The sequence below is a fragment of the Manis javanica genome, chromosome 9 (genome assembly GCF_040802235.1).
Source record: "Manis javanica isolate MJ-LG chromosome 9, MJ_LKY, whole genome shotgun sequence".
In the NCBI taxonomy this organism is placed as follows: domain Eukaryota; kingdom Metazoa; phylum Chordata; class Mammalia; order Pholidota; family Manidae; genus Manis; species Manis javanica.
In genome coordinates, this window is record NC_133164.1 from 12,044,877 (window position 1) to 12,061,961 (window position 17,085).

The following is a 17,085-nucleotide window of genomic DNA, read 5'->3' on the forward strand; positions in this document are numbered from 1 at the left end:
ATAATAAAGGGAGAAATGTGGGACCCACATATAAATCAAGTATAAAAATCAAACGAATATTCATATTTGACCTGATTGTTTATAGTTCATAATGCGTGATCAAAACCGAAAGTTTCTGTGATGACTGCCCTTGTACTGTTCACCATGTAAGAACTTATTCACTATGTAAGAATTTGCTCACCATGTAAGAACTTGTTCATTATGCTTCAGAAGATTGGAGACTGATGAGAATTAGGCTTGGGGTGGATTAATGATTGTGCATTGAGCATTGACTCCCCTATACAGAATTTTATTGTTGTTAACAACCATTTGATCAATAAATATGAGAGATGCCCTCTCAAAAAAAAAATACACTTAATATATCTTAATCTACTCCCAAGATGGTAATGATATTCCTATGTTTTATTATTTTCTCAGAATTTTGTCATTTTACCTTTCACATTTAAGCCTTCATTCTAATTGGGATTGATGATTTTCGTGTATGGTGGGAGGTCAGGATCCAATTAAAATTTTTTATCCATCAGATAGTCACATGTCCAAGTACCATTTATTCTGTAGTTTCCCCACTCCCATTGATGTTCCGTGTCCCTCTGTCACTCAGTCATGAGTCAAGCTTTCTTACAAAGGTGGATTATTTCTGGCCTTTCTATTTTAATTCCATTTGTTTACCTGTCTAACACCTTATCAGTTTCACACTGTATTAGTTACTACAGTTTTATCATTAGTTCTGATGTGGTTTGGGAAAGTCCTTTACCGTATTCTCTTTTGGGGTGTTTTGGCATTCTTAGTCCTTTGCTTTTCCATGTATGTTTTAGAATCAGTTTGTCAGGTACTATAAACAACTTTGTTAGTACTTTGATTTGGTTGTATTACTCAACATAGATTAATATGGGAAGAGGTGATATATTAGTTGTTTTATTTTCCATGGGATATCCCTCTGTTTATTAAGTCTTTCAAAAATGTTGAGAATTTTTCTTAAAAAGGCTTTGTACATCTTTTGTTAGATTAGTTCCTAGGTACTTTGTACTTTTGTTGCTATTGTCAGTAGTATTTTATTTAAGAACTAATTTTTAAACTGCTATTAGGTACAGTTATACAATTTTTATCTATTACGTGGCAGAGACAATCTTGCTTGTCATTAAAGGTATTTCCCTTTCTTCTGGACACATCTTTCTTCTCAGGCTTCCATGTAATTAGGTAGGGGTAACCATGTGACTGACTGGCTGATAGAATGTGGGCAGCTGTGATGGACGCTGGGTTCAGGTCTGACCCATAAAAACCTCTTCTGCAGACCATTCTCACCCCTTTCCCTGAATGTTACTGGATGTTGCTGGCATGGGAAGCCATGTGTTGAATAGGGTGGTATCTCTATTAGTTGTGGCCCTGAGTGACTGGATGAAGTTGAACCCCCATCGCTCATCTGCTCCCATTAAATTAGCTTCACATTATGAGAAATGCATTTTCATTTTGTTAAACCATTGAAATGTTTCTATTAAAACAAATAAGATTATCCTAGTTAATGCATATTAATTTTAATCCCAGCAATTTGACGAGCACATTTATTAATCTACATTGTTATTTGTTGATTCTTTAGTGTTTTGTACATAAGAAATTACACATCTGTAAATAAGGAGCTTTGACTGTTTTCTTTCCCATTTTTATAGACTTTGCTTTTTCTTATACTACAGTACTGGCCAAGACTTCCTGTACAATGTTAAATAAAAGCGACAATGTTTTGCAAGTTGCCATGCTCCTTTGTTAAAGGGAATTCCTTAAATATTTACCATTAATTGCCATGTCTTGTATAATTTTGTATATGTCTTTATGAGAATATTTAAATTATCTTCTTATTAATTTGTCAAGAGATTTTTATCATAAATGGATGTTATCTTATTAAATAGTATATTTGCATTTTGGGAAGATCATATGTTTTTTCTCCATTAAACTAACAATGTACTGATAGATCTATTTTCATGAATGACGTTCACCATAATTTTAGCTTGCTTTTACTGTCCTTTCCTAATTGTATTATTATTTTGGTATTAGCATGAGTTGGGGCATACTTCTACTTTTCTATGTCCTGAAAGAATTTGTATAAAAATGGATTTTCTGTTTATTGAGTGTTTGGTAAAAATTACAAAGTTTGCTGTGCCTGGTTATGTATGTGTGATTAATTTTTAACCACTGATTCAGTTAATTTGATTGATTAGTAGATTGTGGAATCTATGTTTTTTGTTTCTTTTTGGAGTAGTTTTGATAACTTGTGTTTTCCTAAGATTGAGTTGGCATAAATTGTGCATAATATCCTTCCTGCCCTTCTAATCTGCACTACATCTTTAGTTATGCCATTTTACATTCACTATATTCTTTATTCATGCCTTCTCTCTTTGTTTACTTGATAAATCTTGTGAAAGTGTTGTCTATTGTGTTATTCTCATAACCACATTTTTTGCTCTCTTGATTCTCTATACCTTATTTTCTATTTTAGAGAAAATTTCTCATATTCATTGTTCTCTTTTTTATTCTTTCTTAGGACTTTACACTGCCTTTTTTCCTAGCTTCTTAATTTGGATGTTGTTTTATTAATCTGGAGCTTTTCTTTCCTATGTAAATATTTATGGCTATACATTCTCCTTTATCATTTTGTTTGCATATTTGAGCTTTATGAATATTTCATTGTTGTTCAGTTCAATATTTTCTAATTTCCATTGTGCTTTCATTGAGAAGTCTGCTTCAAAATTACTAAACAAATGGAGTTTCTAGGTATTTTGTCATTCATTTCTAATAGTCACATTTTTGTAGAAAAGAGTGCATATGCAGTCATATTTTGTATTTGCAACTTGTGATTGAGACCTGCAGTCATATTTTGTATTTGCAACTTGTTATTGAGACCTGCATTAATGGCCTGACACAGAGTGAATTTTTTGTAAATCTTTCTTTCCTATGTGTAAGTAAATAATGTATATTACTTAATTTTTGAGTTCTATGTTCATTAGGTCAAGCATGTTGATTGTGTTCATTAAATATTTTCAAGTATTTCTTCATGTACTTGATCTTGCTTGATCAGTTACTAAACAGATGTATTAAATTTCCTATTATGATGATTTCTCTTAGTTATATCAATTTTTGCCTATATTCAATTTTTGCTTCTGTATTTTGAGTTTATGTTATGTGCATACTAGTATAAAAGTGATTTCCTGGTGAATTGGTCATTTGATCATTAGAAAATATCTTTTAAAAAAATCTCTAGTATTGCTTTGGCTTTAAAATTTATTTTATCTGATATCAAGTAGTTATGCCACCATTTTTGTGGTTACTCTTTCCTAGATTCCCTTCTTTTATGCCTTGACTTTACAACTTTCTGTGTATATATGTTTTAGGTGTGCTTATTGTAAACATCATATGCCTAGATTAAAAAAATATCTTTGAAACAGAGGTTTTAAAAGTCTGGCAATAATAGAGAGTTTAGTCTATTTATATTTATAATTATTAATGATATTTGCATTTATTTCCACTATCTTATATTGTGATTTCTATATATTTTCCTTTTTTTCTGTTTCTCTTTCTTTTTATTTCCCTTTACATACCTTCTTTTGGATTAGTTTGTTTTTTTCTTACAAATTATTTTTTCCATTTGTAAGTTATACTCATCCTGGTTACTCTTAATAGTTAGCCTAGAGCAATGTCTTTCAAATTGTGGAGTGTGAAATCATGTCTGTGGGTATTGATCAAGACTTCAAAATAATTATATTGTAGAGAGTAGTAAATAGAGTAGTAGAGGTCTAATAGGGAAAATATTGTGCTTATGACAGTTTTATTTCATATATATACTTGTATATGTTTTACAACTTGGCTTATCGTTACTGCCTTCTTAGCCCACTGGTTTTATTTCAGTCATTCATACATAGCCACAGAGCAACAACCTACTGGGCCATATTGGAGCCTGAAGCAAAAGGAAAACGTATGCCCTTTTCCAAATATCCTCTCCTATTGTGGACGAAGTGAAAAAAGTTAATGGAAGTTCAACAATTAAAAAATGTAACTGCACACAAAGTCCTGTGTGGCCCAATGTCCAGCCTCCATAAGTCCGCTCAGTGGGGACGTTTGGGCTGACTGAACAGTGATACATACAGGGTGGAAGATCAGACAAACAGCAAAAACAGGTCTTTGTTCACACTTTTAATATTTTGTTCATGATGGACTTTTTTTGCCATTAGTTTTTATTTTAAAGATAATACACTAACAGTGTTCTTCATCTTGGTCGTTGGGTTTTTTGGTGCTGAGGCAGGAGGTGAGCGAACACAGCTCTGGTCCTGCTGACGTTCGGCCTTCGGGGCTCCCGCCTCGGGCTCCCTGTCTGCCCGAGGCGTGCTCAGCCTGGCGTTGGAGCTCCTGTGCCACGTGAAGACTCCAGGTTGGGCACATGCCACCAGACAAACTGTAGGTTTGGTTCTAGGTCACACTTCTTTTTTTTTTTCAGCCTGAGTGTTTCTTACTTTCTTGATAGCTCCACAGTACATTTAAAGAGATGTTTTTAATATTTTATCCAGCTGTCTTTGTTGTTTTCCTCCGGAGACTCATTCATTGTATTTATTCTATTGTGCCCCAGAAATGGAAGTCTGGAAAGTTCATTACCTTAAGATATAGAAAGATGTCTTGTTTGCTGAGCTCAGCTAGTGTTTGATAACTGGCCACTGGTTTACCTAATTCCATCCTGAGGGGACTAAACCATCCCAGTTAACTTTGCCAAGAGCAGCGCTGAGAGGCTGTCCCGATGGAGATGTGATACACAGAGAGAAGAAACTCTTTCGAATGGCATCCTTTTTAAAATTCGATTTTGTGCATGTTAACTCACTTATTTCTCACAACCACCTTATGTGGTAGATACCATTTTTATCAGCTCCATTTTACAGAAAAGGAAAACAGGACCAGAAGTTCACTCATGTGCCTTTGGTCACACAGACAGAAAGGAGAGCTAGGATTTGAACACAGCTAGCTTGGCTACCAATGCCGTGCTCCTAACCACTGTGCTATACTGCCTTTTAATGTCACAGAATGGAGTGTAGTTAGTGTCAGCAGAGACCAATAATCAGCAAAGTGCTCCCATACTGACCCAGCTTCTTGTCTTTCACAGTGCCTCCTGTGGATAGAACATATTCAAGTTATAGTTCCTGTGTCTTCAGCTAGTCATCACCTCATACAATAAATATGTTAATTGATCTTTGTAAAGATTTTACCAGAGCAAAACCACCAAATTTGTGGTTTTTATTCAAAACATATTGATGACTCTTGGAGGAGTTGGGATAATCTCAGTATTGATTATGTGTTTCCTTAATTACTTCTTGCTGTCTTAATGGAGGTTTTTATCAATAGTGCGTATACACTGTGTTAATTCCCAAGTGTGACCCACTTCAGCTTGAAAACACTCTGAATGATGTAGAAGAATCACCCTAGTTAGCTTTGAAATCTTTGATGGGTTGAGCAGGCTTTATTCTGGAGTTTTATGCTTCTTTTGTTCTACAGCTGAATCTCAGATTGTATTTACTAAATGCAAACTTAATATACTTTGTTTTAACCTTATGTAAGATACTTGGCTTCCATAAGAACCAATTTAGTCATTTTTCTGATTTCTTTTCAAAGAGGTATTGACAAGGGGCTCAGGAATATAAAAGACAAAGAGTTAAAAATTTGGACCAAGTGACACATGACTTTCACTGGTGCCTTTTTGAAAAGAAAATTACATTCCCCTTAATGTATGTGAAAAATTTGCCATTTTTGGAATCCTTAATAAAAAACCTCTTGTTTTGTCTCTTTATTCCTATCATTCTCTTTTTTTTTCTGTGATTAATTTAATATTCTCTCAGGCAAGGTACTCTTATAGGCGAATAATTTTCATTGTCATAAGGGATCCAATTGTGATTTTAAGTATATTTCTTGCATCAGTTTAAAAGGAAATCAAATGCTTGAGTAATGGAATTAATAAATGGCAGATTTGCCTCTCTATCACAGTTTAGATTCCCTGGGGAACCCACTCAGGTCGATTCCAACTCATGTGGAAGAGAATGAAGCATGATTGATCCCAGGAAGAAGTTGGGCCTTGATGTAGTCTCAACAAAGGCGTCAACCCACCCCTGAGGAGCTCGGGGTGATCCTTCAGTGTGGCCTCAAGCAATTGTGCCAAACTGTGGGTCTTTATTCTCTTTTGTCGATCAACTGGACAGGGGATGGGCTTGGGGTGGCGGGTACTTTGGACAAAGCAGCTCTAGTTAATCAGTGCATCTCCAGAAGAAGGCTGACAGCCGAGGACTGACTGCTGTAGCGCTTCTGGACACTGGGGAGGGAGTGCTTCATTCTGGAGGAGGATCTGACATTACTCTGCAGCAGCTACCATGCCACCCAGTTTCAAGTTGTGGCTGTCTTGTGAAAGCTGATGCCCCCTTCTGTTTCTAGCGTGCTGCTCATCCCTTCTCATGTAAAATCCCCATCCATTGTGATCACAGATCACTGTATTTTCATTCTGGTTGCTTCTCCTACTTCTTGCTTTGCCAAATACTCTATTTACTACTCTTCAGGTTCAATCCCAAGAAACTTCTCCTCCAGGGAGCTTTCTGTGACATCTCCAGCTCTTACTAACCGCCCATGGCATTCATTGCCTGTTTAATAATTTGGAATTTATCATGAAAAACTTCAGTACCTATATATTTTGTTTTCATCCATATGGTTTTTCTTTCTCTAGCTAGACTGTAACCAGATTCTGATGACTTAAAGTTGTTTTTTATGTTATAAGAATATATGCTCTGTGTTTTTGCTGTTTTCTAGCATTTTGTAATACAAGAATATTTGTTAAATGAGTAGATCTCTAGTTTGTTAAGTTCCTTGGAGCCAAGAATGTAGATAGGGTGTAGATAAAACTTATGTGAAGTATCTGAATTTCATAGTTTTACATTTTCATCTATGTCTCTTTCTTCTGACACAATGGTTTACATTCATTCAGCAAATACTTACTGAATCCCTACTATTAATGGGGTTCTTAGATGTTCTTAGCAAAGGGGATATGGGGGTGAACAAGACAAGGGGCTGGCTGTCATAGACCTTAAATTCCAGTGAGAGAACAGGTAGTGTAAAGGAAACGTAGATGGGAAAAATACACAGTGTTAACAGGTGTTATGAAGGCAGTAAACACAGTGATAAGATGGAGTATAACGCAGAAGCTCAGCGCCTGGCAGGTTAACACTGGATTCAGTGAGACGGAAAAATGACAGTGGAACATTAGGTAGAGGGTTTATACCACTCTGGAGGTGGCTGGTTGAGCGTTGAAATCACATGCACACAAAAGTATCTGGCGGTCATCCTTTATAACAGTATAGACAAGAGTGGCTCACCGCCAGCAATTATATGAGCATGCGCCTGCCCAGCGGGCCCAGTGCTTACATAAACATGCAAGATACGCCTGCGCAGTGGGTACAAGCATGAGATGGCCACGGTGGCTCCGTTTTCCCTACATGGAGCCAGCCACTTTAGATCTGGGATGAGGTGATACTATCTTCTGGAAACAAAAAAATGATTCTGCGATGCTCAGAGGGAGATGACAAGCATTTCAGGCAGAAGGAAGAAGAATTCAGGAGGTAGAAAGGATTCTGTGTATTTGAGAAACAGAAAAGAGTCGGAGGGATTGGATAGTAGTTGGCATGGTGGAATATGATATCAGATGGGGTTGGAAATGATAGCCAGGATAAAGGGTTTGAGTTTTATCATAAAAACAGTAGAAAATCAGTGAATATTGGAGTTTGTTCTGTTTTTTAAATAGGAGATAGAAGCAGATTTACCATAAAACTAATGAGGCTTTGAGCTTGAGGACCTCCCACATGCATGAGTCATTTCAAGGACCTGGGGAACCCTAACAGTTTACATGGTCATGGTTCTACAAAATTTCTAATTGTTGAAGACCATTGTCTCTTTGCACACTGGCTTCCCTTCTATTGCTCTCCCATTTATGGGGTGGTTATGAAGTGGCTGTGGTCATTTTGGGGATATGGGTCTAAAGAATTTGAGTGGGGATACATTTAGCTTGGGTTTTGTGAAATGTAACTGTAAAGCCCATAGCCGTTTCTGTGGAAGGATATGTTGTCACTAGGTGTCTCGTTATAGGTACCATCTCACCTGGTATCATGATGTGAAGGTGCAGGGTGAGAAGTTTGCCTTGCAGTGTGAGTGCATCCTGCAGCACCGAGCTCTGGAAGTAAGTGGGCCATGAAAGAGGAGAAAAACATGTGAAGTGTATGTGGCAGAAGCTAGTTCATGGAAAATTCTACTAGATATCAGGTGCATAAAATTCTAAGCAGAAGATTTGGTCATTATTGAGGCTTATCTGTCAGAATAATAAAGTATAAGCAATTAGGAATGCCCAGTAATTTTTCTTCTTTTTAGATCAGAATTATGAAAATATAGAACTTACTGAAATTCTTGTTTTTAGGGCACAGTCTGTAAGAGTACAATAAGCAGTGTGTGTGTGTGTGTGTGTATCTCATGTTAAATTATCAATACAAAAACATTGATACTAAAAAAACTAAAAAAACTTAAAAGCCAACCCTGTTAAAAGCAAGATTCTTTTTGTTCTCTATGCAGAAAATGGTATTACAAAAGTGTTATCATATGAGGGTGAAACCAAAGGGGATGCAATCAGAATTTAAACAAACTTATTGTAGAGTTGTGTCATGTGGTTAATTTGTAAAAATGGCATGTTGTTTATGTTGTTTTCTGTATATTTATTTTCAAATTTAGTTCTATATTATTTTTTGGATCCTTTTTCTTTAAGACCCCCTCTCCCAAATTTTATAAACTTCAGACACCAAAAAACCTGGGGTGGATCCATCTCTGATTTGGATGGTGCTGTGATCTATTTTTTGAAGGCTCTGACTACTGTAAAGAGAATGGGTTGTTAAAGGACAAGAGTAAACCAGAGAGACTGCAGTTTGCATCCAGTCAATCACAATTAAATTTTGAGTTTAGTTATTGAAAAGAGACATCAAAATGGTCAGGTACTGGCATCGGTCTTCCTTCATTGCTTTCTTAGAGTCACCGGAGTCTTCGAGGTGGGGCTGGCTGGTTAGCGCAGTGCCACTTATCAGACTTTACCGTGCATACAAATCACCTGAAGATCTGGTTAATATGCAGATTCTGTTTCAGTAGGTCTGGCTTGGGGCCTGAGTTCCTGCATGTCAAACAAGCCCCTCAGTGCTCCAGTGACAGGTTCAAGGAGCTCATTTGGGGCAGTCAGTAGTAAGGCACTGTGAATCTACGGCCAGACTGCCAGGTTTCAATGCCCATTTTAATACAAACTTTGACTTTGGTTAAGTATCTAGTCTTTCCAGTCCCTGTTTTTTTAATCTATAAATAGAGACAGATGTTAATAAAATGAACCACAGAGGATCAGTATAAAGATTAAATCCAATAATTTGTGCTAAGAAGTTATCGTAATATAAGGGCACAAAAATGTTGGATATCATTGTTCTTGTTGCAGTTAGAACTATTGGCGCTCTGTAACTCTGGGGGAAGGGGCAGGAAATATGTTCCCAGCCCAGGACAAATTACCTTTGAAGCCAAAATCAGTCAAAGGGAGAAATAAACGGCAAGATCCTATCATGATTCTCAGAGGAGTTCCTACAGAAGGAAAACCATGAAATCAATGAAAAATTACAAACAATGAAATATATTTGTAAATCAAAATTACCAAGTAAAATAAACATTGAGACCAATCAAGAATGTGGTAGGTTGCTGAATAAATCACAGAATGTTGCATCTAGAATAGAAGTTATAGTCCAACTGCTTCATTCTACAGACAAAAACAAAAATGAACAAGTGAAAGAAGTCTGAGGGGTTGTGACTTTGGTCACCAAATGTCATGTAGGTATTGTCTTCTTCCTGAAAAGGCAACAGAAACTGTTTCATTAATACTTTGTTATCTATAGAAACCCATCTCTATTTAAGCTGCTATTACTTGTTTTGGGTTAAATTGTTTCCCTTAAAAACCCCTGTTAACTGTGAATGTGACCTTGTTTGGAAAAAGAGTTTTTCAGATGTAATCAAGTTAAGATGAGGTCATTAGGATGGCCTTAATCCCACATGAATGGTAACTCTGTAAGCAGGTAGCCTGAAGACAGAGACACACAGGGAGCAGACATTGGAGTGAGGCACTCATGAGCCGAGGAGTGCCAAGGATTGATGACTACTCCTGGAAACTAGAAAGAGGCATGGCAAGATCCTATCAAGATTCTCAGAGGAGTCGTGGCCCTGCCAACACCTTGATTACAGACTCTGGCCTCCAGAACTGTGAGAGAATACATTTCTGTTTAAGCTACGGTCTTTGTCATGCTTTGTCATGGAAGCCCTAGGAAACTTACACTATTACTCTTCATCCTTTCTCCATTTTTCACAGGTTTAGTCTTTCTTTTCTGCCACATGGAAAGCTTCTTGAGGGCAAGGATTGGATTTCGCTCCTATTTACATCCCTTGAACAGCTAACAGTTCTTTCTCAGAGCTCACTGAGCATTTGTTGAATTGAAGTAATTGTAGGTTTCCACAGAAATAATGTGGCTCATTATTTGTTATTACAAATTCCCTATAATTTGCTTGTCAGCTTTTGACATTAATTGTCATCAAGGAAATAGAAGAGGTGCCTCTTAGTTGCCAAGAGATGTTTGGGTAGAATGAGGAAATAAATGCTTATTAGGGAAACACAGGGCTTATTTTAATATTATTTGAAGAACAGTAGCTAATATTCACTGAGAGTTTGCTATGTGTCAGGCTCTGTTCTACGTGTTCAGTGTATATTCTTTCATTTTCTCCTTATAATGTGCTGGTGAAGTTGATCCTCTTGTCAGAACCAGTTTACTGATGTAAAACACTGATGCTCAGAAGCTATAAAAAGCAGAGCTGAGTATCAAACTTGGGCAGTATGACTGGAAACTGCTCTTAACATTATTATGAAGTGCATACACAGATCTTTCCTTTCTGCAGAACTGAGAAGTCCTCACCATTGTGTTTTTGTCTTTAGATTGCTCTCCATATATACGTGTGTGTGTGTGTGAGAGAGCTGAGTATGTATTTATTTTGTAGTATGTTTGTTTCTTCTGTATATATCAGTTTGCTCAGACATATTTAGAGTTTATAAGCCAAATTTGCTAAGCTGTTGTGAAACTTTCAGCATACTTTTCTCCCTCTGTAAAGCCACAGGTTTTATATTTAAGTGAGTAGGTTTCCATCTCTGCACTGTGGGGCTTATTAGAGGCTGCAATGCAGGAATGGAGAGTCCCTTCCAATTAGAGCACTTTGCCACTGTTTTGCTTGTATACTTTATTGGGGTGACCTTTGTTTGAAGGAAGTGTTCCCTAGCAAATGGAAGTTAGGAATTACTTTCCCCTAATTCAGATCACTTGAGTTTACACATGAAGACTGATAGCTTCTTCCTTTGTTTCTATAAGCCAAAGTCCTGGAAAGACTCATAATAAAGTCATAAGAGAAGGGAACAATCACAACTAGGCTAACTTCTCAGACTGAAATTGGATTTTAGCGGGTATGTGACTCATGTGTGACCTTTATCCAGAAATGCATTCTCTCTGGCTATATGTGACCTATTACATCTTTTCAGGGCTGCTTCATCATGGCTTAATGACCTATCCTTACTGGGAAAATTTAATGATTTTCATTATTTTTTTATTTCAAGAGGACCATATGGAAGCTTGATTTTAAAAACTGGATAATACTGGAGAGATTGCACAATGTAACATTCCTCCATTTGTCTCTGGTCCTAATGAAGAATTAGGCTTTGTCCTAAATCTAAAATAGTGCTTTGCAGCCCATCGCTTTAAAAAATACTTCATAAATCATATTCTTGTGATGGGGAAGAAAATCTGTTTAGGTAACCTAGTAAAAGATTCTTAATATAGCTTCACCTTAAACCTGAATGGATGCTTTAGTCTGCATTCTTTTATGAAATTTTGACCTGAAGGATGCTTAGATAATGCTCATGTCAACATGACCACAGAGTTAGGACGAGCCAGGGCTTGAGAATTCTGCTGCTCTCTGTGATCTTGAAAGAGTTACTTAATATTTATGAGTCTTGATTTGTCTACATTATGGGTTAAATAGCTCCTTCATAATGCTACGGGTTACATAAAGTATGTATGAACAAAACATAATTACTTTCTGGTTATACCCTATTTTGTGAAAACAGCTGTATAGGTTTTCATTAAACTTTGAGGAGGTGCCTAATATGGTTTGATTAAAATAGAGACCAAATAGCACATATGGCATTTATACTAGGAGGCTGAAAAAGGGACACTTCAAATGAGTGGGCAGTTATTTTTCAAAGTAGCTGAACCAGAGGGAGAAAATGAGGCCACATGCCCATTAGCCAACTGGAACCACCTTGACAGAGGTCTTCAGCTAAGCTGTGGGCCTAGTCATCCTGAGGGCAGACACTGAAGGAAGTGTTGGCCTAGAAATCAAGCTGTTTCTCTCAGCAGAACCTCTATGTACCTCAAGCAAGAATCTCTGTAGCACTTAGAATGTACTTAGTAGTAATTAGTAATTCTCTTCAATGACACAGGATGGGCTCATTAGAAACCTATATAGACTATTTAGCCTAAAGTGGGAAACATGAGTAGGTCCCTGGTGAATATTCTCAGTTCCATTGCAGCCCCATCCTGCCATCCACCATGTCCACCAAGAGCATATAGGGAAATCATTACTATGTTACATTTTGTATGAATCACACTTACTCACGGTGACAAGGTCATTACTGTGGCAATAGAGTAGTACAACATCAATGATAGCCTAATAGTTCAAAGACACTAAGATAGTTTGGGGGAAGAAGAAGAAATCATTCTTTAGCAAGCCAATATTTTCCTCTTACAAATATCAAAACACTGAATTATAATTTGGTTTGTTTGGCTGCCCCCCAAAATTTTAAAGTGTTGGAAAAGAACTTTGGTTAATAATAAAGAATATATTTCTGGGTTTGAAACATTGTTTTTAGTTTGGCCTTCCTAAAATTGAACTAACACTTTCCTATTGGCAGGTAATTACAGAGTAATTGATATTTTATATTTAAATGTTTTCTGTATGAAGAGATCAACTTTAGCTTTATCCTTTCGGGTTTAAGTTTCCCTTTTGATTTTGATGTCGTACCACAAAAAGTCAGTGTACCGATGAGCATTACACTTCAGAAAGCCAGGTGTGAAAAATTCTTAGTACAGTTTGTCTTAACTTTTTCACTTAAAATGACAATTTGTTCTCTAAAGTGGGCACCCTGAACTTTCTAGTAACAGCAAGTTCACTTGAAAAGAGTGACTGAGGGAAAGGAAGTTTTCTTCTCCATTACAGTAAAAATTGCTCATCTAAACTTATAGCCAGTTTTTCAAAGATCCACAGAGGTGTGAAGGTATTTTTACTCTTGAAAATCCTGACGGCACAGTTTAAAAACACAAGTACCTTTATTTGTATATCGCTGATCTGTTGAATATTTGTGTTTTCTATCCTCCTAAGGGATGCCATAACCACTCAGAATGCCTGAAGCTATAAACCGTGGAGAAAACCTCCTCTTTATGGTTCTGCTAAGGCCCATAGAGGAGGCCATTTCTGCCAACCTGTGCACGGCAAGCGACAGTTCTTACCCAAGAGCTAATACTGCTCTCCTTGAGAAATAACAGGCCCCACAGGGCTGAGGAAGGTCTGCGAACATGCACACCACCTCTCAGGGGACCCTCTTCAGCACCTGTGTACCATGCCCTTGTTCTCTCTTTGGTCCATCTGGCCAGGATGTCAGCACAGAATAGGACTCACCATTCTGCCTTTTTCTGCAGCCTCAGGCCAAAGCCATGTTGTCCAATCAGGTTCTTCCAGAAGCCTGTCCTAGGAATTAATGGGCATGTCCTTCTGCTAATGATGCTGATATCATGTTTCTCATTTGGTTATTGTTCACATCTCTTCCTTATCAGGCAGAATCCTAAAGAAGAGGGGTGACTGGTGGGATTTATTTTTATTTCTAATTTCAAAGAATACTAAAAATACTTCTTAAATGATCCTTTTGCTTTGCTTTCTGCTAAAAAGCCAAAACCAAAAGTGAAAACTGTCAACCTTGCATTTGAAGATCAGAGCTAGTTCTTCTCTGAAGTTACCAAATGTCATCTATGTGAATGTAAAAACCACTTTGTTTAGCTAATTATCAATCTGCGTCTACACAAAAACAGGGAAGACTCGACATCCTTTTAAATGCTTCTTTTATTTCATTGGTTGTACATTGGGTGAGTGAACTGAATATTACAACCAAAACATAGAATTGATACAAATTAGACTCCTGTTTACACTGTAAGTAATGAATGAGGGTATTCTTTAAGTGTTACAGAAAGATTTAGTAAAAATGTTACCAGAGGTATGGCTGAAAGAAAATTTCGGTGAAGTGCTGTTATATCCTGAAAACCAAGAGTGAAATGCAGTTCCCATACAAGTGGTGAGTTTGTTTTTTAACTACAGTATTTGTTGAATTGCTATCTTCATGTCTTGGATATTGGTGATTTTGTTTTTGTAATTAAACAAAGCATTTAAGATTTATTCATCATAGTCAGACTTCTGAATATAAACAAACTTTTGGCAAATAATATTTATACAGAAAAATAGTTTTAGATCCTCTCAAATCCCAGAATTATTCTATAAAATTACATTATAAATAAATAAAAAGCAAAATCTGTTGTACATATATTTGTACATCTATGCATTTGCCTTGCCTCCTCCTTATTGTAAATGGTGTATTTACGACTCTTTGCATATTATAATCACAATTCTGGAAAATGGATATCATAGTAAAAATACAGTCTTCTATATTTGCTTGGGGTACAGCTGATGTTTTGATGCTCCATTCTTAAAGGGCTGAAAATAGTTGTGTGCTAATTTTTAAAATCGATATCATGAAACAAAAAAAGAAAGACAGTATTATAACAATTAGTCTACAAAAATATTTCAGTGATTCTCATAATTTACCTTTTAGTAATGTTTGCTATATTTTCAATGAGTTTAAGTGAATTAACAAAGAAAAAAGAAAATAAGTTTGAATGTTTTAGGCAAGTTGTAGCATAACTACATTGTTATAGTTTGAGAAAATTACAAATATCAATAATACATGGAGATGAAACTACCAAAGAAATACAAGTTAGATACAATACTTTTCCACAAATAAAAACAAATGCAATATAAGCACTATGTAAGATTACACTTAGAATGTGATTTTCTTTTGATAGGGTTATCAAATCTACAATATAAGATAAATAGTCATTAGACTTTGACCAACATTAATTAAAATGGCAGATTTCTTTTTTTCTCAAACAAAATGATATGGTTGGTGCATCTAGTTTTCAAACAGGCGGTGATGCCAAAATTTAAAATATTTTACATTCAATCTCAAAAGTCAAAATACTTCAATCACTAATATGTTCACAAAGAAAATGGATGTTTTAAACAATTACACATAATATTCATTTATAACAGCTGTTTTGTTTTTTAAACAATAATTTAAAAACTATGTAGGTACTGTATAGGCTATGTGCAACATATAAAATGTGAAATATGAAATATTTGGTACGATAGTGCTTAAAATAAACTTTAAAACAAACTTTCTGAACAAAATTTAATTGTATCGCTATTACCTTGAAGATCAACCAAGTATTTAAAAAAGTAAACAACATTAAAATATGTTTCATCCATATATAGTATATATATGTATGTGTATATATATGTATGTACTTGTATTAAAGTTTTTTATACTTTTGAGACATAAAATATGTTTTAAGGTGAAAGAATTAAAAGAACTATTTTTTTCCCATGCTGTAGTCAGTTACAACCCTTTAATCCAACTTTTGAAATGAAAAACAGTAATGGATTTTTTTAAAGTGAAACTATCTACTTTTTGTTTACATAGTAATTTAGATTAAAGTCACAAATTTTCAGTGACTAAACTCAAACTTACTTAAATTAGAATATTATACAGATCTCCTCACTTACAGCTTCCTTGTTTGACTAGGTTTTTAGTTTTGAAGAGTTATTCTGTAACAGGCAACCGGATGGTGAGTTTGAAAGACTAATGCCTTAGATTAGACTGTTGGCATGGGCCTCTCATTCTTGTCAAGCTGGATGAAGTCTGGCAAAATCTAGGCACTTCTACAAAGTCTCTCTTATAAAACAACTTTAAAAATATACTTGTAAAATAATACCTTCAAGACTTTGTTTGGTGGGGTATGAAGCTCATACCGTGCAAAGTTTCTTTTTCAATCTAGTTAATGTTACTCTAGAATCACATGATTCAATGCGGCATCTCCAGGCAAACCAAATACCACACTTTGATGTGTCCCCAGTCCTTGTGCTTGAATTTCCATTCCAATTTTAGACCTGCAGGACAGGTATTGGTTTTACTTCACTTCTCATCTTTGCTGCAGCATTTGTGTTGTCAAGAAGTGAAACACCCTTTGATCCAGTGGGTCAATGAAATGACAGTAATTGGAGTTAGAATTGAACCTGCCCTTGGAATAGGTTTTTTAACTAATGCTAATTGTTTATTGCTAACTTTGAAATATTCTGAGTCAAAATAAGTAGATTGATTGGACTTTCTGCATCAGCTATAGTTATGGAGATAAGACAATATTCCTAGGACAGAAACTAGGTTTAGAAACCTTTTAAAAGTAAACTTTATCCTTTATGTCTTTAAACATCACAGCTGGTCTCAGGTAGTTAACTATCTTAGGTTGGAATATACTAAGCATACCAGATTTAATACTCATATATGATATAGCAGCACTAGCTTCTTAGGGTTGTGGTCTGTCCAGAAGAACTAAATCTTTATTCAGCATGCAGTTTGTGGCAATTCTATTGAGGAGGAAACAGGATAGTATGTACAGTAACAATGTTTAGTTATTCTCAATGCAGATTCTTGGCATTCCATTCCATTTCTGCTGATTATTTCAGAATTATCTGTTAAAGAAAAAGACAAGCGTGATTTAGATATCCTTCTGTGGGGAAAAGTAATGAGTTTAAACTTTA

The 17,085-nt window shown here is 35.9% G+C and overlaps 1 protein-coding gene and 1 long non-coding RNA gene across 6 annotated transcripts in view; one reads left to right on the plus strand and one right to left on the minus strand.

The window, feature by feature from the left end:
* The window catches only part of LOC108385862 (uncharacterized), a 67,532-nt gene that overhangs the window by 29,200 nt on the left and 21,247 nt on the right, over positions 1-17,085 (plus strand). The window lies entirely within an intron of this gene.
* MBNL2 (muscleblind like splicing regulator 2) overlaps positions 14,263-17,085 on the minus strand; it is a 149,749-nt gene continuing 146,926 nt past the window's right edge. For all 4 annotated transcript variants that reach the window (XM_017643459.3, XM_017643461.3, XM_017643462.3 and 1 more), the window contains one exon: positions 14,263-17,016. In XM_017643459.3, the coding sequence (XP_017498948.3) occupies positions 17,002-17,016 (15 nt within the window). In that variant the 3' untranslated portion in view covers positions 14,263-17,001. The remainder of the gene's footprint in view (positions 17,017-17,085) is intronic.